General features: G+C 41.9%; 1 protein-coding gene across 2 annotated transcripts in view; it reads right to left on the bottom strand.

Annotated features, from left to right (window-relative positions):
* Positions 1–10,024, bottom strand: part of ddx10.S (DEAD-box helicase 10 S homeolog) — a 143,763-nt gene extending 133,739 nt beyond the window's left edge. Inside the window, exons 1-6 of one of the 2 annotated variants that reach the window (XM_041583218.1) lie at positions 9,745–10,024; positions 7,421–7,481; positions 4,304–4,434; positions 2,679–2,837; positions 1,921–2,041; positions 435–624 (exon numbers count right to left, since the gene is read on the bottom strand). In XM_041583218.1, coding sequence (XP_041439152.1) covers positions 435–624; positions 1,921–2,041; positions 2,679–2,837; positions 4,304–4,434; positions 7,421–7,481; positions 9,745–9,945 — 863 coding nt within the window. In that variant the 5' untranslated portion in view covers positions 9,946–10,024. 2 annotated transcript variants of the gene reach the window in all.
* Between the last annotated feature and the right edge of the window lie 16,939 nt (positions 10,025–26,963).

The following is a 26,963-nucleotide window of genomic DNA, read 5'->3' as shown; positions in this document are numbered from 1 at the left end:
TGGTTGTACAGGTATGAGATCCGTTATCTGGAAACCCGCTATCCAGATATCTCCGAATTACGGAAAGGCCGTCTCCCATTATAATCAAATAATCCAAATTGTTAAAAATTATTTTCTTTTTCTATGTAATAATAAAACAGTACCCTGTACTTGATCCCAACTATATAATTAATCCTTACTGGAAGTAAAACCATCCTATTGGGTTTATTAAATGTTTTTTAAGTATATTTAAGGTATGGAGATCAAAATTACGGAAAGATCTGTTATCTGGAAAACCTGGGTCCTGAGCATTCTGGTTCCATACCTGTGCAATTAAACAGCTGATTTTTTTTCACATTATGTGCAAATTATTTTTCACATTATTTGCAAATATCTGCAACTGAAAACAATAGTCTGGCAGCCAATCAGATTGTTATAGACTGAAACTACCTTACCTGAATTTGGCTTTCTCGTGCACCCACACATACTCGGGGTCTTTTAAGCTGAGGCGCGCAAGATCCTTGACAGATTTTGTCTGTGTTGCAGAGAAGAGGAGAGTCTGGCGTTTCTTAGGGAGATTCTCTATGATTGCGTTCATTGTGTCTGCAAATCCCATGTCCAGTATTCTGTCCGCTTCATCAAGCACTGCAACAAGCACAGAAGAGCTTTCAGTCTATACAGGTTTCAGATCTATATGGCTCAAATAACAATAGTACAGTCCAAATGTATATCTTGTTTGAACAGGTTACAAAGCTTAAAAGAAAACAAGTTGACAGCTTTTGTTAAAGGCCTACAGCAAGCAGAGGGAGAGAACTTCACTTGAAGACCCACAGTAGGATACTTTGAGTGGGAAAAAGAATTCATCCCAGACATATTTAACTGACTTGAGGACATGATTCTGTGCAGGCCAGTGAAGTTCTTCCTCTCTCAACTTATCAAGTCAACTTTTGTAGGAACCTTGCTTTGTGGATGGGGGGCATTATTGTACTATAACAGAAAAGAGCCTTCCTCGAACTGTTGCCCAATAGCAGAAAGCACAAAATTGTCAAGAATGTCCTTGTACCCTGTAATGTGACAGTTTGCTTTCCATAGAACCAGGGGGCCTAAAGCCTAAACTATATAAAAACAGGCCAAGATTAATCCATCTTCACTACCAGACACTGCAGTCAACAATACTTATCCTGACAAGTACCATTCTCCTGGCATACACCAACCCCAGATCCATCCAGCAGACTATCAAATAATTAAGTGCTTATTCTCAATCCAGAGAAAGCATTTCCACTGCTCAAGATTTCAATAACCTACTCCTTTTCATCATGTGAGCTGATGCCTATCATTGTGCAAAGAGCAGCACCCATGGAAACCCAACCAATAGTTTTTGTGTGATGTTGCTTCCAGACCAGATCTCAACATGGCAGTGTGTTTCAGTAGTAGAAACACAATTTTTATGCAGCTCTAGGACTGACATCTGTCCAGTTCACTAGTTGGAAAGGTAGCATACTATGGTGGTCCAAAATTGAAGAAGGAAAAGGAACTCCAGCAGAATTACTGCAATTAAACTTTAATTCCGAGTGGCAGCAAACACTGGGTGCAATCTATGGTGGTGCCATGTTGAAAGTCACTGAGTTACTAATTATTATTACGACCCATTGCACAATCCAAGTTCATTACTAGAGACTACATGTTTGTATGCTTCATTATACTTCTGCATTAGAAATGGGTGTAACCTCCTGAACTCAAAGCCAAGTGCCCAATTTTGATTATAAGCCTGACAATTAATTTGTGTTTAGTATGTTTTGCTGCTTAATGACACAAAAACGTCCAATTCCAATAATTTATTGCTAACACTTTAATACTATTTCCACTTTTTATTTCCACTTTTTAGTTCTATGCCACCCATCTGACATTAAAGAATGAATTGACAATTTGACAATAACTTACCCAGCATATGAAGATTAGATGCATGAAAGAAAGACGTTTCATCCATGTGTTGCAAGAGCCGTCCAGGGGTACAAATCAGTATGTTTGTCCTGTGGATGCACGCTGTCTCTTGCTTTAAATCCTAGACAGCAATTCAAAAAAGGAAGCTTTTATTCTCGTGTGTGTGTGTGTGTGTGTGTGTGTGTGTGTGTGTGTGTGTGTGTGTGTGTGTCACACTAGGGGGCAGATTTATCAAGGGTCGAATTTCGAAGTGATAAATACTTCGAAATACGACCCTTGAATTTAAATACTTCGAATTTCGAAGTATTTTTAAACGAATTTGGCCATCGTATGATCAGAGTAAAGATCAAACGATTTTACTTTTATGTGTAAAGACTTAGAAGAAAATGGTCTAGAAGGTCATAGGCTAACATAGCACTTCGGCAGGTTTAATTTGGCGAAGTATTGAAGTCGAAGTTTTTTCTTTTTCATTCGATTATCGAATGGTCGAATATTAGAACAATTTTACTTCTAAGTGAATTTTTTAACTTTTAAAATTAACTTCGAAAATTCACTCGAACCTAAGTAAATCTGCCCCTAGCTGCTTTTCGGTATGGCCACATTGCTATAAGCGACAGCTGAAGGACAAAACAATGGTCTGTAAGGCAAATAAATAAATAAATGTGAAATGGGGATGACATGCCAAAATTGCCAGTCATCTGGTATTATTACCAACTCAACAGTGCATAGGCATTTTTATCGGCATTTCAAATACTTACCTTTCCACCAATGACAAGCCCAGCTGAGAATTCATGGTTCCGCCCAACTTTCCTCAGAACCTCAAACGTTTGATATGCCAGCTCTCGAGTGGGTGATATGATCAGGACCCCAAGTCCATCGTCGGACGTCCACTGCTGGCGGTACAAACATTCCAAAGCCTGTAAGAAGAGAGAAAGTCCCAATAAAAGCATATAAAAAATAAAGTAAGAAATCAAGTAGAAAATCCAATGCTGCCCAGCAGACTGGCCATAACTAGCCCCAGACATGGACTTCAAATGGCATTGAATAAGGAGATGTGTCATGCACTAGAGTTGTACATGGTAAAGCTTCTACCTTATCATGCTATAGTGCCATCTGTTAGCTTGACAATTTGCCTGTATTTGCACTAGTAAAATAATGTGTAATAATGTGTACTTATTAATGTAACTGTGATAGTAGTATAAGAGGTTCAAATATATATTTATTTAATAATATATACTCCTTTAGGATTTCTACAGTAGTCGCTACTAATGGGTCCTGGGACTAGGGTTGCACCGAATTCACTATTTGGGATCAGGCCCCCCAATCCTTCACGAAAGATTCAGCCGAATACCGAACTGAATCTGCATATGCAAATTAGGAGTGGGAAGGGGAAAACATATTTTACTTCCTTGTTTTGTGACAAAAAGTCACGCAATTTCCCGCCCGCCCCTAATTTGCATATGCAAATTAGGATTCAGATTGGCCGGGCAGAAAAGTTCGGCCAAATCCGAATCCTGCTGAAAAAGGCCGAATCCCGAACCGAATCCTGGATTCGGTGCATCCCAACCTGGGACTATATATAATTTACTGGCAAAGGGACTGGATACATCGGTTTCCAATGAACCTGATGATAAATAACGGATTATATGTAGAGAGATGGGATTTACCATCTGTAAGAATTCCTAAAAAACTGAAACATTAATTCTACCGTAAATTAAAGACACATCCAAAGGCTGTTCCACTGCAATGAAGGGTTTAGGCTGAAAGCACACATGCGGTTACTACACTTCTCTCCTCCTAATGAATATTAATGACACGGAGAGTGTATGCACTGAGATCAAGGCTTCCTTTATCTGCATTTAAAATAACAGTATCCACCTGTGTGCCGATATCCAGTGTAGATCAGATATCAGCCTGATCAGATATCTCCACTGAGCTCCGTGTATGTGCACACAAGCGGAAGCCATTCTTTTAGGGCTATTCCACACGGGGAGATAGCGACGCGTTTGCGGTCGCGGCGACAAAGCGCCGCGACAGTCGCCGCGACCGGCGCAGGCGACAGTTTTGTATGGGCGCCTATGTAAAAACGCCTGTGCTAACCACACGAGGCGATGCGCTTTTCAACAGTCGCCTGAAAATGCCTCGCAAGGCTTTTTCAGGCGACTGTTGAAAAGCGCGTCGCTATCTCCCCGTGTGGACTAGCCCTTAAAGGTAGCGCTGATTTTAGCCCATTCCCTTCTCTCCGCCTCATTTATATTCAATAGGTGTAGAGAAGTGTAGCAACTTCATGTGTGCCCACAGCCTTAGGTAAATGCCCTGCTTCAAGTACCCAGGCTCATTGCGTGTTCCCTTATAATGAACAAGAGATAAATAAAGTACTTACTGGAATAATGAAGGCCAGGGTTTTCCCAGAACCAGTTTTGGCAGCACCAAGAACATCCTTCCCCTGTAAGGCCAAGCCTATTGTCTGTTTCTGGATCTCTGTAGGTAAGCGGTACTGGGCTTCCACCAAACCTTTATAATACACACAGTATTACAAACTAAGATTAGATTAAATCAATTAAAAGTGTTGTGTTCTTTACATTGTTTTACAAGACCCTTTTTTCTCCTTAGTGTCCAGCTCTTGTACTTAATTCTACAGGAATTATCCCCCATAGAGGCAGTTGAGCAGTGGGATACCATTTCTGCAAGTAGATACTTTTGACTGTTGCAGAAAGGCAGGCTTTCAACTTAAAGGGCACCTGTTGGGAAAAACGATCTTCAACCAAAAGGTGTGGATTAATAGAGACCACACTCTGGTTGGGGGTAATAGGTTTTTTTTTGGGGGTTTTTTTGTTTTTTAATTGCCCCCGCCAGCTTTAGGCCATCCGCACAGGGAGGGAGCTCTCTGTAAGAGCAGCCATGTTGGGGTGCATGCATGCACATAATGATAATGATAGTGAATGCCACAACTTGCTCATTATGCATGCGATATCAGAAGTACATTATGCTCATTGAACAACATTGCTGCTCTCACTCAAGAGCTCCCTCCAAGCGTGAGTGTCTTAGCACTGGTGGGGAGCAATTTTTTAAAATTGATTGCTTTGCTATTTTAGGGGATTGGAAAATGCAGCAATAAAAGGGGGTTGGCACCCAGTTAACTGCTCCATGGACGAGCTACAAAACACTTGGAACAGCTCCCCATTCATTTGAACAGCAATCTCCTGTAATTGTATTGTTGCATGTTACACGATTCCCACTCTGAGTGAGTACCCACAATTGCAGGTGACAAATCAATATGAAGGTTATTCTAAGGTTAATAACCACCACTATAAGAAAGCATTTTTGAGCTCCACATTGATAAAATGACAACTAAAAATATCTAAAGACCATTTAAAAAAAAAAAAAAAAAAAATTACAAAAGAACATCTCCAGAATTTATTGGTTCACTTACAGTGACAAAGACAATTTTTTTCTAATTTTGGTTCTGTACATTACCACAATGAATTTTAAATGAAACAACAACTTTCAGCTTTAATTCAGTGGGTTGAACAAAAAGATTCGGAGGAACTCAAGCCTTTTTTAAGACAATCACTTCATTTCAGGGGCTCAAAATTAATTGGACAATTGACTAGACAAAGATTATTTCAGATTTTGTTATATTAAATTTTGAAATCTGACATTGGGCTAGACATATTTTCAGTTTCCCAGCTGCCCCCAGTCATGTGACTTGTGCTCTGATAAACTTCAGTCACTCTTTACTGCTGTACTGTAAGTTGGAGTGATATCACCCCCCTCCCTTTCTCCCCCCCCCCCAGCCTAACAACAGTGGGAAGGTAACCAGATAACAGCTGCCTAACACAAGATAACAGCTCCCTGGAAGATCTAAGAACAGCACTCAATAGTAAAAGCCAAGTCCAACAGAGACCGGTTCAGTTACATTAAGTAGGAGAAATAACAGCCTGCCAGAAAGTAGTTCCATCCTAAAGTGCAGGCACAAGTCACATGACTGAGGCAGCTGGGAAACTGACAGTATGTCTAGCCCCATGTCAGATGTTTGCTATTTTGAGAAATGTATTTCAGTGCAGAATTCTGCTGGAGCAGCACTATTAACTGATGTGTTTTGAAAAAAAAAAAAAATGTTTTCCCATGACCATATCCCTGGGGTGGCTTGTATCCCTTTAAGCTGCAAAAACAGAAAAAACCCATCCGAGAAATTACTACAATATTAGGAGTGGCAAAATCTACAGTTTGGTACATCCTGAGAAAGAAAGAAATCACTGGTGACCTCAGCAACGCAAAAAAACCTGGACATCCATGGAAGACAACAGTGGTGGATGATCACAGAATAATTTCCATGGTGAAGAGAAACCCCTTCACAACAAACAAGTGAACAACACTCTCCAGGAGGTAGGTGTATTGATATCCAAGTCTACCATAAAGAGAAGACTGCATGAAAGTAAATACAGAGGGTGCACTGCAAGGTACAAGCCACTCATAAGCATCAAGAATAGAAAGGCGAGATTGGACTTTGCTAAAAAACAAAAAACTTGAAAAGCACAGTTCTGGAAAAACATTCTTTGGACAGATGAAACCAAGATCAACCTCTACCAGAATGATGGCAAGAAAAAAGTATGGAGAAGGTGTGGAAGAGCTCATGATCCAAAGCATAGCACATCATGTATAAAACATTTGGGAGGCAGTGTGATGGCTTGGGTGTGCATGGCTGCCAGTGGCACTGGGACACTAGTGTTTATCCATCATGTGACACAGGACAGAAGCACAAGAATGAATTCTGAGCTGTTCAGAGACACTGTCTGCTCAAATCCAGCTAAATGCAGTCACATTGATTGGGAGGCGTTTCATAATGACCCAAAACTTACAGCCAAAGCAACCCAGGAGTTTATTAAAGAAAAGAAGTGGAATATTCTTGAATGGCCAAGTCAGTCCCCATTGAGCTGCATTTCACTTGTTGAAGACTAAACTTCGGACAGAAAGGCCCACAAACAAACAGCAACTGAAAGCTGCTGCAGTAAAGGCCTGGCAGAGCATTAAAAAGGAGGAAACTTAAAATCTGGTGATGTCCATGAGTTCAAGACTTCAGGCTGTTTTCAACCAAGTATTAGAAATTAACATTTTATTTTCAGTTTTTTAATTTGTCCAATTACTTTTGAGCCCCTGAAATGGGATGATTGTGTTTAAAAAAAGGCTTTAGTTCCTCACATTTTTATGCAATCTTTTTGTTCAACCCACAGAATTAAAGCTAAAAGTCGGCATGTTCAACTGCATCTAAGTTGTTTCATTTAAAATTCATTGTGGTCATGTACAGAACCAAAATTTGAAAAATGTCTCTGTCCAAAGATTTATGGACCTAACTGTATAGCCATATAATGGTACATTTTAAATTTAAGGTTAACTTTCCCTTCAATGGCTCATTTTTTGTTAATATGAACTTCCAAATAGGAAATACATTTTCTACTTTGCCAAATAAAAATAAAAAAATCTAAAACCATCCATGTACCTCTCAGGGTCTTTTTGGACAAAGGAAAATCTGAGAATCTCTCAATTTCGCTGGTATTGATCTGAAATAAAGAAAGATAAAATAAAATGAAGTCATATGTGTAGTTAGAATGAACTGATCCAAAAACACAACGGAAATGTATATAAGAAAGAAAAAAAATAATCATTGCAATAGTCTTAATAAATGTATAGGATCTATCATTGTGAATGTCCGAGACCTGGGGTTTTTCAGATAAGGGATCTTTCAGTAATTTGGATCTCCATTCCTTTAATCATTTAAAAATGAAATAAAACTAACAGGATTGTTTTGCCACCAATATGGATTTGTGCATCTTAGTTTCCATCAAGAACAAGCTACTGTTATTACAGAAAAAAAAAATTAAATGTTACAATTATTTGCCTAAAATTGACTCTATAGGAGTTGGCCTTCCTGTAATTCTGAGCTTTACAGGTATGTGGTCAGTTATCCTGAAACCTGTTATCCAGAAAATTTCAAATTACAGGAAGGCTATCTCAAATAATTCAAATTTTTAAAAATGATTTCCTTTTTGTCTAATAATAAAACAGCAGTTTGTACTGGATCCTATGATATAATGAACAATCCTATTGTTGTTATTCGATTTTTAATAATTTTCTTATGGTATGAAGATCCAAATTACAGAAAGATTCCTTATCTGGAAAATCCCAGGTCCTGGGCATTCCTGTATATCAGGGGTGTCCAAAAGGTAGATCCGGATCTACCAGTAGACCTTTAGTTGGTGATCAGTAGATCTCAAGACTCTGTCAACAATCAGCTTATCTAAATCACCCTCCTGTTTCATGCTTTTCATGCGGATGATATTTTTTATGCGAAGATTACATAAGAAATAGATGTTTTAATATAACAATATAGATTTTCTCTTAAATTAATATTGAAGTAATATTTTCCAGGGACCAGAATGCCAACAGTGATATTATGGATGTAGATCACAATGGGACATCATCTCTAAAAGTAGACCATCGCATTAGTAAAGTATGGGCACTGCTGCTATATATTACTCTAATGCTCTTTCATAGTAATGTTAGGATCATTCTCCTCTTCTTTAGGGCAGTGGAACACAGGAAGCATTGTCGCCCACAATTTTTTAGACGTGACTGCGGGAGACTAATCTCCCGAAAATGCTTCTCCATTGGCAGCAATTGAAATTGCTGGTGGTATGCCCAACTGATTGCTAAATTGCCTGAAGATGCCTCTAGAGGAAACTTCGGGTGAGTTAGCGATCAGTTGAACATACCGCCAGAGATTCCTATTCCCGGCAATGGAGAGGCATTTTTCAGGAGATTTGTCCCCTGTGCCACGGCCTGTAGATTTAAAGCAACACCAGACACTCTTCAAAAAGTCAAAAAGAGACTATGACATCCAACAGAGGGGCATTTGTCATAATTATTATTATCAGCCTTTTGGGTATTTTTACTGGGAGCATTAAACCAGCAAACTCCCTCCCAAATCACATTGCCCTCGGGAAGGGGGGCTGGTTTAGGGTTGCCACCTTTTCCGGAAAAAAATACCGGACTTCCTATATAGTTACATAGTTAAATTTGGTTGAAAAAAGACAAAGTTCATCAAGTTCAACCCCTCCAAATGAAAACCCAGCATCCATACACACACCCCTCTCTACTTTTAATTAAATTCTATATACCCATACCTATACTAACTATAGAGCTTAGTATCACAATAGCCTTTGATATTATGTCTGTCCAAAAAATTATCCAAGCCATTCTTAAAGGCATTAACTGAATCAGCATCACAACATCATCCGGCAGTGCATTATCATTTTTCCCCTATTAATAACATTGGGAACAACCATCATTTTTACCGGCCAGGTGGGTAAAATACCAGCCAGGTGGCAACCCTAAGCGGGTTGCAGCTCGGGGACGGGGTGCCAGCGGGTGCTTTGCATCAGCACGGGCCGCCCAGTCCAACGTGGAGTACAAGCCATGACATACTGGTATAATCACTGCAGAAAATAAACACTGCATAATAATAATAATAATAACCCCTGGTGTGCCAACAAGATCACTGGAGGAAATAGCTGGGCACTGAATTAGCCCCAGATATGCTAATGAGACCAATGTCAGAAATACAGAGCACTGCATTAACCCCAGACATGCCAGTGAGATCTCTGTAGAAAAAGAAGGCCACTGAGTTGAGCCTATAAATGTCTGATGGCATCATATGAGCATAATCACAGCTCAGTGTATAGCGCAGTGTTCTAGCTAAACCCTTCTATGTTACAGTTAAACGCTGAATATAGAAGTGTCCGTGTAGAAGAGCAGCACATGTACCTCCGAGTATCGCTCCTCCAGCCGGTTGATGGTCTCCTTCTCCACCTGCCACTCGGGCTTCTTGTTCTGCTTCCTGTGGGCCTTGCACTTATCCTTCTTCTTGCTGTATTTCTTCTTCCACTTCTCGAAGTTCTTCACGGGGTCGTTCCTGCTGTTGATCAGCGGCTTCTTCTTGGTCTCTTTCTGGCTCGGTTCCGCCATGATCAGTCCCCAGCAAGGTCTTGTTTCTGCCTTCCTGGAACCCACGTTGTAATGTACATGTGCGCGGCGCACGCTGATGACGTCACTCGACAACTTTATTGCTATAGTAAACAAATAACACGTGGGACTGGGAGGGAAAGGAAGCCCTGAGTGATTGGGTTGTCATTTGTATTATTGCTGGTTTCATACACACAGTTTTTGTATGGGGGCTACACTTTTATGGCAAATTATTGTTTGTATTTCTATTTAGTGTCAACTTTCATTCTCATTAAAACCACTTCCTGGTTACTAGAGTAATGTGGCCCTTAGCAACGAGCTAGCTGCTGGAATATCACCTTGTAGAGCTGCTTAAAAGGCCAAATCATTTTAAACAAAGATAAACACCAATTGCAAATTGTCTCAGAATATCACAGTGTATGAAAATACTTTAATAATAATAATACTGACATGTTACAGCCAGTGGTGTAACTAGATATTACTGGGCCCCACAGCAAATTATTTTTCAGGCCCCAAAATGTTTTCGGGTTGACTTGTTTCTCCAATATTTATTGAAATTTTATATGAATTGGGGCCCCTATACCTCCTGGGCCCCCCTGCAGCCGCAGGGTCTGCTTCCTCTATAGTTACGCCCCTGGTTACAGCCAGGTTAGGTAGCAACCAAGCTCTTGGAGAAAGAGGAAGGCTGGGCCTAGGGTTTCCACCTTTTCTAGAAAAGTTTGCGTCTTAAACAATCTGGTAACTAGAGTCCAAATTTCCCTAGCAACCATGTATTGATTTGAATAAGAGACTGGAATATGAATAGCAGAGGCCTGGAGAGAAGGATCAGTAATAAAAAAGTAACAATAACAATAAATTTGTAGCTTTACAGAGCATTTGTTTTTTAAATGGGGACAGAGACACCAATTTGAAAGCTGCAAAGAGTCAGAAGAAAAAGGCAAATAACTATAAGGGGCAGATTAATCAAGGGTCGAAGTGAATTCGAGGGAATTTTTGAAGCAAAAAAATTCGAAATTCTAAGTAATTTTTTGGATACTTCGACCATCGAATAAGATACTACAACTTCGAGTTCGATTCGAAGGAAAATCGTTCGAATATTCGACCATTCGATAATCGAAGTACTGTCTCTTTAAAAAAAACTTCGACTTCCATACTTCACCGAATGAAACCTGCCGAACTGCTATGTTAGCCTATGGGGACCTTCTACAGCAGTTTTCTAAGTTTTTTGACGATCGTACGATAAAATAGTTCGATTGGAAGGATTTAATCGCTCGATCGAACGATTTTACTTCGACCGCAGAATACCCAAATTTGATGAAAAAAGTTCGAATTCGATATTCGAATTCGAAGTATTTAAATTCTATGGTTGAATTTCGAAGTATTTTTGACTTTGAAATTCGACCCTTGGTTAATCTGCCCCTAAAACTATAAAAAATAAATAATGAAAACACATTAAAAAAAAGTTGCTTAGAATTGGCCGTTCTATAACATAATAAAAGTTACCTTAAAGGTGAACCACCCCTTTAACTGCTACTTGTTCCAGAGTCGGGTTGCCAGTAACAGGCCTGACCGGTAAAAGTGATGCGTGTCCCCAATGTTATTACCGTAATAGGGAAAACATCTAAAAATACAGGAAGGCCGGTATTTTTTTTCCAAAAAAAGGTGGCAACCCTAATCCAGAGGAAGGCAAAAAACCCCATATGGAGCCTCTCCAATTTCACATCACAGGGGGAAAATTTCTGATGACAATACGACCAGTCCTTGAATCAATTTTGTTCAAAGAGCTAATTCTGGTAACCCCGCATTTTCTCACTTGCTAATAATCCATCCAACAGCTTTTAAAAGCTTTCTAATGTATCTGCCAGTACAACTGATTCAGGGAGAGGATCCCACAAATTCACAGCTCTCACTGTAAAGAAAACACCTCTGAATATTAAGGTAGAACCTTCTTTTTTCTAATCTGAATGAGTGCCCTTGTGCATACCTCCCAATTGTCCCATTTTCCTCAAAGCAGTCCCAATTTTGACAACTCAGCCCGCCCACAGTCCCAACTCGTTATTAAGGGTCAGGGCACACAGGTAGATTTGGGGAGATTTGATGCCCAGTGACAAATCTCCTCTTCCCATCTTCCCGCCGGCTAAAATGTAAATCGCCGGAGGGGTGGCACTCAGAGCTATTTGTTTACCGAAGTCGCCTGAAGTTTCCTTGTGAGGCAACTTCGGGCGACTTGGAAAACGAATCGCTCCGAGTGCCATCCCCATCCCACATTCGGCACTTTCCGGATAAATCTGGAAATAGCTCATCGGTGTGAAACAGGAAGTATTCGTATTCAACGCAAAGGCGCAGATGAAGACGCAGCGCCCGTCAATCACCAGAGTTCTCACAGCCCCCCTATAAGCTAAAATAAAAACATTGGCGCCAGGGCCACCCATAAAATTTTCTTTCTTTTTTTTTTTTAACATTGGCGCCAGGTCCCCCATAAAAGTTTTTTAAAAATCATTGGTTGTCAAGCCCCCCTGTATGTAAAAAAAAAATGTTGACACCAGAGCCCCCCATAAAAGGTTTTTTAAAAACATTGGCGCCAGGGCAACCCCCTTACAAGTTAAAAAGAAACTTTTGAGAATTTTTTTTAAAAACAAGTTGGTGGCAGGGGCCTATAGAGTATTAAAATAATACATTGGTGTCTAAGGGTTTTATAAAATGAACTCGTGGCATCAGGACTTCAACTTCAGCTCCTTAAGTGATTTCAGGTCTTTTTTTTGCAGCATCAGGACTTCAATTTCGGCTCCTTCTGTGGCTATGGTCTTTTCGCAGCTTCGGCTGTTCTGGACTTTGGTGGTTAGGGACTACGGAAGATGCGGCATGGCTTCACCGCTGTCAAGGGGGGCCAGCTATTTCGAAAGGTGCAGCACAGCTGGGCTCCCCTTTAGGCACGGTACCCGCTGTGCCCAACTGATGGCGACCCTGTGTGAGCTTATCAACTTGTACAGGGTGGAGAGTTTGCATTCAGCCTATGTCTATAGTAGACAGCCTTTGTGTAATCCATAGCTTTCTGGATAACGAGTTTCTGGATAACAGATCCCATACCTGTACTGGGAAATGGAGCACCCCTTACAGACGTATTAGACCTACCTGTTATAAAAATCTGAGCCAGACCCCAGCATGAAGAGAGCACTGAGAGTGACAAGGTGCTGAGCATAAGATACTGAAGAGTAACTTGGTTATTTCATAAACGGTACAGAATTTTTAATTGATTCTATCGAGAAAGTGCCTTATTTTAGCGAAATGTAGGCAATATAAAATTTTCACTGTTGCACAAAATTTTTCAGGCCTCCTTGCCTGCCTGCTCCCACCAACTTTCAGAACCAGGGAGGAATGTTTTGGGGGTAAAGAGGACTCTGCAGGACTAACCCGTTGGGAGTGAACCTGGTACTTTTCAAATAAGTTGATTATTTTATAAACGGTATAGAATTTTTAATTGATCATATTTAGAAAGTGTCTTGTATCAGTGAGATGTAACCTATATTACATTTTTAAGTTTTCCATTGAACAAAACTTTTCAAGTCTCCTGCCTGCCTGCCGCCACCAACTTTCAGAAGGGGGATGGAATGTTTTGGAGAAAGGGGGGCTACGCAGAACAGACCCATTGGGAGTGAACCAGCAGGCTTCCCACAAAAGCACTGTGGACCTGGCAGTCCATATGGAGAGTGATCTCCAGGGAAGTCACAACTCCTTGCACACCTGATTGTTGCCAACTACAGTATGTCCATCTGGCAGCCTGTATTGTGGACTTTTAGCCACAAGGGGGAAGCAAGATTTACAAGTTCTTAAGGAAGCAAGGCCAATAGATGCATCAATAAGCTAGTAGTGCAGCAGACTCGTGGCAGCTGCTTAGGAATAATAGTCTAAGACATTTCCCTGAATAATTTTTGAAGAAGCATCGTAGGAAACAAGGGTTAACTTACCTAAATAACGGGGGGGGGGGGTGTTCAGCTTGGGGAGGCAATTAATATGCTTTATATGCAGTAGTAGGCTGGCACAAACCGGACTTCACTCCAATGCTTGATGCAATTAATTGGTCTTCTCTTATGTAAATATAACTATATGTTCAAAAGGTCGTTAGCCTATGACTAATTGGCCACAAGGCACCAAACGCATAAGGCTTTATATTTAGATGTTTTTCTGCTAAAAACTATTTTTTATCTGCATCAAGCATTGGAGTGAAGTCCAGTTTGTGCCAGCCTACTACCAGGGCAGCCATCAGGGGGGGGGAGAGTTGTAGGGGGCCCCGAGGGTAAGGGGGGCCCAATCACGCCACACTTACTTGAATAGCCGGGCCCCCCATCTTTCTGATTGGTGCTGACTTCGGGAAGGCATGGACGTTTAAGGGGCCCTGGCCACCAATTTTCTCATAATGTGGGGGGGGGGCTGGCAACCAATTTTTCTTTTCTCATGTGGGGTCCTAGCCACCAATATTTTTTAATGGGAGGGCCCTGGCCACAAATGTTTTTTTATGGGGGGCCCTTACCACCAATATCTTTTTATTTTTTATTAACATGTGGGAACCCTAGCCACCAATATTTTTTTGTTTTTTTTACTGTGTGGTGGGGGGTGGACCTGTGGGGGTGGGGAGGGCAGACCTGTAGGTGGGGCTTGCGGTGGGTGCAGCCCAGGGGGCCCAGGAAATTTTGTCGTATGGGGCCCTGCGATTTCTGATGGCGGTCCTGCCTACTACTACATATGGGACGTTTCTCTACACAGAGACTTTATACTAACAAAGCCTGTCTGTAGCTAAGGGACTAAACACCATAAACACCCCCCCTCCCCACTATATGAGTTATCCCCAACCAGTGGCTTTTGAGAAACAGTTTAGATATTGCTCCCAGTGGTCTTAAAGTTGGGGCTTCTATTTGAATTCCTGGCTTAAAAGCAAGCGTATTTGCGTAAAATCATGTGTACTGACAAACAGAGCCTTCTATACTCTGCCAGTCCACATAGGGCTACCAAATAGCCAATCACAGACCATATTTGGTACCCCAGGAACTTCTCTCATGCTTATGTTGCTCTCCAACTTTTTGTACATTTGAATGTGGCTCATGGGTAAAAAAGTTTGAGGATTCCTGCACTATACAATTCCGGAACCTCAGTACAAATTATCCCTTTTCTTGCTCTTTAACAGGAGACCAATAAATGCAACCCACTAATTGGATGGAATTGGTTTTTTTGAATTGTCATCCCACAAAACTAGAATTATTCGTATTATCTAATGAAAACCCACATGAAACAGCTTGAAACTTTCGACAATCATGAAGGCAAAAATATGTTCCAATTGTTAAAGTGCCATTGACTTTTACATGACTGATTTTTGGTTTTAGCTGCAGTATTTTGGATTCCAAATTTTAACAGCTTTGAAGCATAATACATCTCAAAATATTAAAGTTTTTTGTCCTCCAAAAATTTGTGGTTTTCCCCTTTAAAAACTCAACCAGAAACATTTGAGGTTTAATAAATAGGTCCCTAAGTTTGCCAAGGTGCAACAACCAATAACAACAAATCATTATTTATTGGTCACCTGTTTAAAAGCAAATATCTTATTGGTTGCCATGGGTTGCTGCACCTGGGAAAACATAGTGGCTTTTGCTACATATGGTCTTTTCCTAGCTAGTCCTTGTTCAAGGGGTCCATTCTTCCCTAACTTCCCCTGAGGTCTGATCTTATACCTGGGTTCATCGAGGGCTTCCCTTCAAACATTCTCCCTCCACCACCATCCACCCTTTTCTGAATGTAGGGTTCAAGGAAGGGAACATGGCTACCCCACATCCATTTACTCCACAAGGGAGAAAACATCTATTTCTGTGTCATGGACACTGGATTCCTTAGCCATATGTACCACCAGAACTGATATAATTTCATTTATAGATGGGTGGCCTGGGTACATCGCCCCGAACCCGTAGCTTGGGTGAGAAGCAAGGAAATTCTGAAATGAGCACGCACTTCGTATCTAGAGATATACGTAATCATAGGCACTGTGCCTATGATTACTGATTACGTATCTCTAGATATGAAACGCGTTAGGACTTTTGTTTTTAATTCATGGAATAAAGATTGAATTTTTATCCAAACTGGTTGTGCCGCAAGAGTGCGTGCACATTTCAGAATTTCCAAATTTCATCAGGTGGTCACCAGAAAACCTTTAATAAGTTGCTTCAACTGAACTATAATTACCCCCTCCTCTTACTGGGCATTCAGTATATTAATTTTCAGTCATCCACAAACTTTATGACCAGAGCTATCTTTGTTGAAGGAGCAGTGTCAGTGTGCTGGTGGACTACAATTCCCACAATGCTCCAAACTATTTTCTGTTTGAGGCTACACTGTTATATTTTTTTATTACTTATATTAATGTTCTCTGTTTATCTTTCACTTATCTTTTAACCCACTGTCTGCTTATTGGGGTAAACAGCCACCTGCAGCCAAAAAATTATCACCTAAAGTTGAGTATAAATGTCCTTCTTTATTGGATTCTTCATTCCTGTAGAGCTTTCTGGGCCACTTACAAGTGTGATTTTCACAGGTACGAAATGAGCAGAATAAGGTTCTAGGAAGTGCCACTGTGCCCCTTTCTAAACTGATTGAAGCCAAGGATATGAATATTGAGGAATGGTTCCCGCTGAAGTCCAAAGGAAAAATGAGTGATATTCTGCTGAAGCTGCAACTAAGAGTAAGTTACATGTTGTTTAGTGGGTTTATTATATGGGTTATAACGCTTCCAATAAAGTTCTAGATGTAAAGGGACATTTTGATAATAGTAAGTTGTATTTGTTACATTCTGCCCTGGATATGTAAAATTGCAGAAACCTACACAGTCCTTATTAGATGGGCTTATACTAGAGTGGGGAGGATGAGATGTAACATAAGATTATATTATCGTACATGAGACAGTGCTTTTTGACTCTGGAATACTGGCATCAATTTTCTTAGCCCCTCGTAATATTAGTGTGAAGCCATAGAACCAGAAAGATATTGGAACCCACATTCCCCAGAAGAGGTCCAGGGTTCCAGTGACCCAAAAACACTGCTCTGCTTTTCATAACCCAAAACAACCAGCACAAACTAAGGAGGATGAATGAGGAGGAAAAGGAGGATTTATATCAATATGGAGGAGCTTTTATATGCCAGATATTTTTGTTCAATGCATATAAATTCAGCCTTTCTCATCATAACTGTGAAGTCTCTGTTGTACATGACCCAGAAATGTTTACCTGCTCCTGACTTGAGGCAAGATAAGGAGCCAGAAGACAACACAACTCCCTTTACCTTGCCTCATGGCAAGTACAGCTGGGGTGAACATTTCTGGGTCATTTCCAGCAAGAAAGGAGGGAAAGGATTGACCCTTACCTTGACTTTTTTCCCTTCACGGAGAAGTCACAGAGAAGTCAATCCTTGGGTGGCTGATCCTGGGGGATAGGGACCTATTAATATATAGTGAATAAAGTACCCCCTCTTGTAAAATATAAGAATATTATAAGTCACCGAGGAGTTTCATGACCATATTTTTATACAGGTCATGGAACTCCGAGGTAACTTCTAATATCCTCATATTTTACAACTGGGGGTTCTTTATTTATTATAATACACAAGTTTCAATGAGTCATGTGACAGAAATAACATCAGAACTCACCGTTTATAACTGATGACATCAGAACTCACTGTTTATAAGGATATAATTTACAGGATATTCATGGCTTTTGTGTATTATACATCAATAAAGCGGAGATTTAATTTGTTCTTCTTGTCATTTGGTGATGGTGCCTCAAAATGTTATATCATACAAAGTATTGAATATAACAGCATGTATACACATTTTGGAAACAAATTCTACATAGTAAAATCTGTTGCATTAAAGCCTTTAAATAATGGTCCCCTGTTACTGTAATGACATATACTAAATAAGGATGAGATTATTGGATTGACTGATGATATTGGACTAAAATCCCTGTATCCAAGTTGTTCAATTACATATGTATGTTATTAGCCCATGGGTTGGTGACCACTTTCTGTTGCAGTGTTGGGAAAGGGTTCACACTTCCTCTTGGCCTCCACTAGAAGAATAAGGCGGGTGTTGTTGTGAGCATCGGACCTAGGGCCCAATAAAGGAAAGCTCCCAAGGGTAGTCAGGCCCTTGGTGAATTTGGGGATACAGGGACCCCAGGAATAAGGTATTATATAGTGGCAGATGAGCTCCTTTTAATAATAGTTTTTGAATATTTTGAAGAAAAATTCGCCAGGCTACGCACAGCAACTTTTTCTCCCTCTTTTAATCTCCAAAAATGTTGGGAGGTATGAAAATGGAGTTGAAGGATGGAGGTGAGCCCTTCCACAAGTCAAATATAAAGTTTTGAGTTGAACCAGTAGTGGGTATTGTGGGGAAGCCTTGTACTCATGTCTTTAAATGGAGAGAGTGAAATCATCCCAAAACATTTAGTAAAAAAAAACACATGTTGGGTTAATCTTAGAAGGTTGGATGGAAGAGGGGCAGAGGTGTAACTATAGAGGAAGTAGACCCTATGGCTGCATGGGGGGGGGGTCTAGGCAGGCCCGGATTTGTGACGAGGCCACAAAGGTATGGGTCTAGGGTGGCAAATTATTATCATGCCATCCAGCTGCTCTATGGGGGCACTGGGGACGCGCAGCTCCCACGGGGGGTAGTGTGGGCAGGTGCTAGGACTGCGCGGGAAATCCAGCTGACACAAGGTCACCCATTCCGATTAGAAGAAAAGAGGTTCCGCCTAAATATTCGGAAGGGGTTTGTTACAGTGAGAGCTGTTATCAGTGGTACAGGCTGATACATTAGATAGCTTTAAGAAGGGGTTGGATGGTGTTTAGCAAGTGAGGGAATACAGGGTTATGGAAGATTGCTCATACAGGTTAATCCAGGGACTAGTCCCATTGCCATTTTGGAGTCAGAAAGGAATTTTTTACCCTTCTGAGGAAAATTGGAGAGGATTCAGATGGTTTTTTTTTGCCTCCCTCTGGATCAACTGTCAGTTAGGCAGATTAAAAAAAACTAAAAGGTTGAACTTGATGGACGTGTGTCTTTTTTCAACCTAACTTACTATGTTACTATGTAGGTTAGTTGGAAGGATATTAATACTGGCCATGGACAGGGACAACTGTGATCTAAATATTTAAAGGTGCACATTGTTCACTATACAAAATAAAAAGAACAATTAGAGCAACAAAAAAATACTGCTAATTAGACATGTCTCATATTCAGCAACAAACCTTCAACAGATCCCGCCTAGGGCCCAATTCAGTTCAGTGGGTAAAAGTGATCTCATGGTTTATCTCAGGAAAACTCATAGAAAAGATTCAATTCAAGGAGAAAAAAAACTTTTCTCCAAATTTAGTTCCAGTTTTTCCCTATAGACTTCCATAGAGTTTTCCCGTGCAATCAGTTTTTCTGAATTTAATTGCATTTCAAATTGAATCTTGTACATGACTTTTCACGTGATAAAACCTTTTTCTCACTGAATTGAATCTGGAACATAGTCTGAAAGCAATGCCGCTTAGAAGAAGGAGCAGATCTCACATTACCCAGCACAACAGCAAAAAGTCACAAGTAAAACATCTAGGAATATTGTGCCTGGCTATAGTCACAGTGACACTTTGGACACTGCCTGTGTTTACTTTGCAGTTATAAAGCATGATGTTTATTCACAGGGTGGATATAAATAGATATAGCTGGAACTCTGAGAAAAGTCAATATAAAAGTTAAACTTCCCATGTGTACAGGCATTCCCAACAGTTATATTGAGGCATTCCCAACAGTTATATTGATTTTAAGGCATACATTTCAATCAGTGTTGATTTTACAAATACAATCTAACATTTTTAACCTGGTCTTTAATATATTCTTCTTGCATTTTCTGAAATAATTTCCACCCTCTTTGAGCAAATAAGTCCAGACAAAAGTCCATAAGGGAGGCAGAATAATATCAAAGTTTAGGTTCAGGGAGGGTCAAAAGTCCATAGTAGTTATGGGTGCCGCCATCTTGGACGCAACAACGTCAGGGAAGGTTGCCCTGACCGGCGCTCCTGACAGCATCTCCCATTTCACTTTTCCGGTTCCTAACCCTGTAATGCAGCAATAGTGTCTAGTCTACAACAATATATAATATAGTATAATCGTGGTCAATCAGATTTGGATATAGTTTATAGTCCGTGGCCCTAGTGTTTATAAGATGTAAACTGCCATTTATAATATTTGTGGAAAATAGTTTGAGACAATATCAAAGATATGCACAAATACTCCAGCCCAGTAACCCATGGCCAGCAATTAACCTTTCCTGGTCCAGTGTAAACATCCGACTCATATGGGTTACTGGTCAATGATAAATTTTGTGCTCGTAGAGAAACCATTCTGTGACATATTTATGTTTTTGTTACCCTCCTGTACTGAAATTCCTGTTTTCTTGGAAGTTCATGTTTCTTTTTCATGTCAAGGTGACATTCTGGTAGATCCTACAATGGCATGCAGCACCATATACACACAGGTCAGATATAATGTTATTTAAAGGGATAGTTCACCTTTAAATCAACTTTTGATATGATGTAGTAATTGATATTCTACAATTTGCAACTGTTACAGTTATTTTTGTTCAGCAGCTCTCCATTTGGTATGTTGCCAGCTGTCTGGACGTTGGGTCTTATTTAGCGAAGCGACCAGGTAGTGGTTTGAACAAGAGATAAAATGATGAATAGTAGAGGGCCTGCATAGAAAGATTAATAATAAAAAGTAACAATAACAGTAGAATTTTAGCCTCACAGAGAAACAGATTTTGGCTACTGGGTTCAGTGACTGTCACGGCCGGCACCCAATACCAGAACAGGTGCCAAGTACCCTGGTCTCGGCTCGGCTTCACCAGTAGTGTGACCACCGTTGAACCTCGGGAGGAGCCCTCAGCTTACTTGGGTGCCACCTGGACTTAACGAGGGGTACAAGGCGAGATGTTCTGGCTAGCAGAGGGGCACGGCAGGTAGCAGAGTCTTTTGGGCCGAAGGTCATAGTACAAATGGAGCAGGCAACAGAATCGTCAGACAGGCTGGGTCGAGGCAGGCAGATAACAAGAAACGTCAAACAGGCAAAAGGGTCAAAACCGGGTGATCAATCAAAGGGTTAAACTGTAAGAGTAGTCGTAAGCAGGCAAGGTTTCAGAATTCAGAATAGTCAAAATAGCCAGGCAGGGGTCAAAACAGGAATCAGACAGGTTCAGAAGGAATCAGACAATAGCACAAGGCTCAGGAGCACCAGGAATACAATCCTATCATGGGCAATGTAAAAAATCCAAACTGTGCCTTTAATACTTTAAATTTCGTGCCACTGAGCGCTGACGTCACACGCCAGCGCGCATGCGCACATAAAGCAGGAAGAAACGCGCCACGCGCGCCCTAAACATTTCCCATTTGAGGCCCAGAAGAGCAGTGTGGCGGGCGTCCCCGCCGAGGGGGCTGCAGGCGTCCCTGCAGACCCCCTCCCGCTAGACCACCAGGTAAGGTTGTTACATTACCCCCCCTCGAGGGGGGGCCACAGATCCCCCAGGTTTCCCAGGAAATTTTAGATGGAATTTCTTCCTAAGTTTGTCAGCCTTGATGTCCCCTACTGAGACCCAAGAGTTCTCCTCAGGGCCATAGCCCTTCCACTTAATAAGGTATTGTAGCTTACCTCGTACGAGGCGGGAATCGAGGAACTCTTTGATCTCAAACTCAGGCTGACCTTCGACCAACACTGGGGGAGGTGCAGACAAAGAACGAATAACAGGAGCAGGTTTTTAAAATTAACAGGTAATTGCAGGCGGACAGAAGATGGGTTAATGATTTCAGAAATGGGATAGGGACCGATAAACCTGGGTCCCAGTTTGAGAGAGGGCACCTTTAACTTGATATTTTTTGTAGACAACCAGACCTGATCCCCCACTTTATACTGGGGTGCCTCTCTACGTGATCTGTCAGCAGCCTTTTTTTGAGCGGAAGTAGCTGCTGACAGGGATTCATGCACTTGTGACCAAACCTTAGAGAATTGTTCGATAGAAGAATTGGCAGAAGGTACAGGGGAACCAGAGCCAGAAAAGGAAAAAGCTTTGGAATGTAACCCATTTACAATAAAGAAAGGAGATTCCCCAGAGGAAGAATGGGTAGCATTATTGTATGCAAATTCTGCCCAGGGTAACAGTTTCGCCCACGCGGACTGGTTGTCAGACACATAACACTTGAGGTACTGTTCTAGGGACTGGTTTACCCTCTCAGTTTGACCGTTGGTTTGGGGGTGATAAGCAGAGGAAAAGGATAACTCAATCCCAACCAATGAACAGAATGCACGCCAAAACTTAGAGACAAATTGAACCCCCCTGTCGGAAACAATATTTTCAGGAAAACCATGAAACTTAAAAATGTGGGTAACAAATAGGTCAGCCAAAGGCTTAGCAGAAGGCAGGTGTGGAAGGGGAACAAAATGGCTCATCTTGCTAAACCTATCCACCACCACCCAAATCACCGTTTTCCCCTGAGAAGGGGGTAAATCAACAATGAAGTCCATTGACAAATCGGACCAAAGTTTTACTGGAATGGGTAAGGGGATTAACAGACCCTGGGAAGAATTTCGAGAAGACTTTGATCTTTGGCAGACTGGGCAGGAATTAACGTAGGCTTTAGCATCCAGTTTGAATGATGGCCACCAAACATGACGGGATAACAGGGACACAGTCTCATAAATGCCTGGATGCCCTGCCATTTTAGAATCATGCACCTCCCTTAATACTTGCTCCCTTAACTCCTGTGGTACAAACCATCTCCCCGAAGGGGTATCTGCAGGAGCAGATGTCTGAAGAGGGAGCAACAAAGAAGAAAGGTCAGATTCAAGGGTTGCTATGATCATTTCTCTGGGAATAATGGGAGTACACTCACTAGAGTCAGAAGAGATGGATTCAAAACTCCTAGAGAATGCATCCGGGAAAAACCTTGTGAAAAATAGAGCCCACCTAGCCTGCCTTGGATTAAGGCGTTTAGCAGACTCTATATACAATAGATTTTTGTGGTCAGTATAGACCGTCACCAGATGTTTTGCACCCTCCAGGAGATGTCGCCATTCCTCAAAAGCCCATTTGACTGCCAACAATTCCCTGTTACCTATATCATAATTCACCTCTGCGGGTGAAAACTTCCTGGAGAAGAAAGCACAGGGATGTAACTTGTTGGTAGTCGGGTGCCTTTGAGAAAGGACTGCCCCAGCTCCCACCTCAGAGGCGTCAACCTCCACAATAAAAGGAAGCGCAGTGTCGGGGTGACGAAGGATTGGGGCAGAACTGAATTCCTTTTTCAGGAATTCAAACGCTTGAACGGCCTCAGGGGGCCACATGCTGGGGTCAGCGCCCTTTTTAGTTAGATTAGTGATGGGGGCCACAATGAGGGAAAAAATTTGGATAAATTGACGGTAATAATTAGCAAAACCAAGAAATCTTTGGTTGCACGTAACGAAAGGGGTTGGGTCCAATCCAGGACTGCTCTCACCTTGCCTGGATCCATTTCTAGACCCTTGCTGGAAATGTTAAACCCCAAAAACTGAACAGAAGAAACCCCAAAAGTACATTTCTCTAGTTTCGCATACAGATTATTTCCCCTTAGCCTTCGTAAGACTTCACGAACATGATTTTGATGTTCCTTCATGTTAGAGGAAAAAATCAGAATATCGTCTAGGTAGACCACTACAAAGATCCCCAGCAGGTCCCGGAAGATGTCATTAACAAACTCCTGAAACACTGCGGGGGTGTTACAGAGGCCAAAAGGCATAACGAGATACTCGTAGTGGCCATCCCTGGTGTTAAATGCAGTCTTCCACTCATCACCCTCCCTAATACAGATCAGGTTATAAACCCCCCTAAGATCAAGCTTGGAAAAGATTTTAGCATCTTTGACCTGATCAAAGAGTTCAGAAATTAAAGGGAGAGGGTAGCGGTTTTTTATGGTGATCTTATTGAGCCCCCTATAATCAATACAGGGGCGAAGACCACCATCTTTTTTCCCAACAAAAAAGAAGACCGCCCCCGCAGGGGAACTAGAAGGTCTGATGAAGCCCCTTTCTAGATTTTCCTTTATATACTCTTTCATTGCCTGGGCTTCGGGCAATGAAAGAGGATAGGTTCTACCACGAGGAGGAGTTGATCCAGGAACCAGATCAATTGGGCAGTCATACTGCCGGTGTGGGGGTAAGGTTTCTGCTGCCTTTTTAGAGAAGACATCAGCGAATTCTGCATATGCAGCAGGTAACCCTTCAAGCGATGTAGTTGCTACTACAGAGGGAAAACATACTCCATCACACATAGTACCCCACTGAACCACCTCCCTTGAGACCCAGTCAATCAGAGGGTTATGCCTCTGGAGCCACGGTAACCCCAAAATAAGAGGAGAGGAAGCACCTTCTATGAGGTAAAAAGCTATCTCCTCACAATGCAAATTATTAATACACATGGAAAGAATCACTGTCTCCCTGGAAATTACACCTGACCCTAAGGGTCTTCTGTCCACTGCCATTATTCTCATGGGGGCACTTAGGGAAACTACAGGGATACAGAATTTAGCTGCAAAAGCAGTATCCAGAAAATTACCCTCCGCCCCAGAGTCCACAAATGCAGACATCCTGACAGAGCCTGTAGGCCAGGTTAGTTTAACTGGTAACAAAACCTTGGAGGCTGACTGGGGAGAGGAAACTCCTGCACCCAAATGGAGCTCCCCTTCTCCATTTAGGCTTCGGAGTTTCCCAGCCTCTTAGAACATTGGATCAGAAAATGCCCTTTTTCCCCATAGTACATGCAAAGACCCAGGGTACGCCTGCGTGCCTTTTCCTCAGGAGTTAGATGGAATATGCCTAATTGCATAGGCTCCTCCTGAGGTAGAAGCACAGAGGGGTTAGGAGATTTTACATGGGTCACCACATTAGATCTTAAATTAGTAACCCCCGAGAAGCTTGTACTCCTCTCACCCCTTCTCTCCCTTTGCCTTCTATCTACCTGGATGGCGAAGGACATGAGGTCGTCCAGATTAGAAGGTAGGGGAAAATTAACCAAACTATCTTTTACAGAATCAGATAACCCCAAACGGAATTGACTCCTTAGAGCCAAATCATTCCACCCAGTTTCCACTGCCCACCGGCGGAATTCGGTGCAATACACCTCCGCATCCCTTTTCCCTTAGCGCAACTTACGAATCGCGGTATCGGCAGACGATGCACAATCCGGGTCATCGTAGAGAATGGCCATGCTGTTAAAGAAAGTGTCTAGGGAATAACGAGCAGGGTCTGAGGAAGGCAGCCCGAGGGCCCAAATTTGGGGGTCACCCAAAAGCAGGGTCATTATGAACCTTAATTTCTCCTCATCAGATTGGAAAGAATGAGGAAAGAAACTAAGGTACAGCATACATGCCTCTTTGAAAACAAAAAATTTAGTGTGATCCCCACTGAACCTTTCGGGGAACACAATTTTTGGTTCATGGGGTTTTGATGAGTTACCCCAATTGGCAGAGGAACCCACAGAAGGTGTTGGAACAGGAACAGATTGCTGCTGCGAAGCTTGCGTACCCTCCAGCTGTCGGCTTAGATTGTGAAAACCCTGCAGGAGGTAATTTTGCTTCTGTTCATGATCCTCCAAGCGCTGTAACAGTGTAGTAAGGAGCACTTCGGTGGTAGTTGGAGGAGCAGCAGCGGCAGCAGCTTCATCGTGACTTTCGTCCTCCATGGCCCGTGATAATGTCACGGCCGGCACCCAATACCAGAACAGGTGCCAAGTACCCTGGTCTCGGCTCAGCTTCACCAGTAGTGTGACCACCGTTGGACTTCGGGAGGAGCCCTCAGCTTACTTGGGTGCCACCTGGACATAACGAGGGGTACAAGGCGAGATGTTCTGGCTAGCAGAGGGGCACGGCAGGTAGCAGAGTCTTTTGGGCCGAAGGTCACAGTACAAATGGAGCAGGCAACAGAATCGTCAGACAGGCTGGGTCGAGGCAGGCAGATAACAAGAAACGTCAAACAGGCAAAAGGGTCAAAACCGGGTGATCAATCAAAGGGTTAAACTGTAGAGTAGCCGTAAGCAGGCAAGGTCAGGATTCAGAATTCAGAATAGTCAAAATAGCCAGGCAGGGGTCAAAACAGGAATCAGACAGGTTCAGAAGGAATCAGACAATAGCACAAGGCTCAGGAGCACCAGGAATACAATCCTATCACGGGCAATGTAAAAAATCCAAACTGTGCCTTTAATACTTTAAATTTCGCGCCACTGCGCACTGACGTCACACGCCAGCGCGCATGCGCACATAAAGCAGGAAGAAACGCGCCGCGCGCGCCCTAAACATTTCCCATTTGCGGCCCAGAAGAGCAGCGTGGCGGGCGTCCCCGCCGAGGGGGCTGCTGGCGTCCCTGCAGACCCCCTCCCGCTAGACCACCAGGTAATGTGTTACAGTGACCCTCATTTGAAAGGCGGAAAGAGGCAGAACGCGGCAAATAATTCAAAAACGATATAAAAAAATAATGGAAACCAATTGCAAAGTTAAATCTAATATAAGTAATTCTAAAACAACTGAACTTGCTGAGTAATCCTTGATGACGTTTCACTACTCATCCGAGCAGCTTCTTCAGTTCGACTGACTGGTGTGGGAAGTCCTCGGCATATAAACTCTTCCACTAATCTAATCACAATGGCACATTGGGTGTGATTCCTTCTGCCTTCTGTCTTCAATGAATACTCAGCAAATCCAGTTGTTTTAGAATTACTTATATTAGATACAGTATACCATGACCTGGATGTATGAAAATCTTCATAGTCAATCGCAAAGTTGCTAGGAATAGGGCAATAGTGTACTAAAAGCTAACTTAAACCATCTCTTTAAGGAGTTGAGACCAAAGGAAAATCTAGTGAAATCTGACCCATAGATTTAGTATGCCTCTATGGCTTTAAATTCCTACACTTCCTTATCTC

This window comes from Xenopus laevis, chromosome 2S (genome assembly GCF_017654675.1).
Source record: "Xenopus laevis strain J_2021 chromosome 2S, Xenopus_laevis_v10.1, whole genome shotgun sequence".
NCBI lineage: Eukaryota > Metazoa > Chordata > Amphibia > Anura > Pipidae > Xenopus > Xenopus laevis.
The sequence above is the reverse complement of the archived record's forward strand: the minus strand, read 5'-3'. Positions and strand labels throughout refer to the sequence as shown.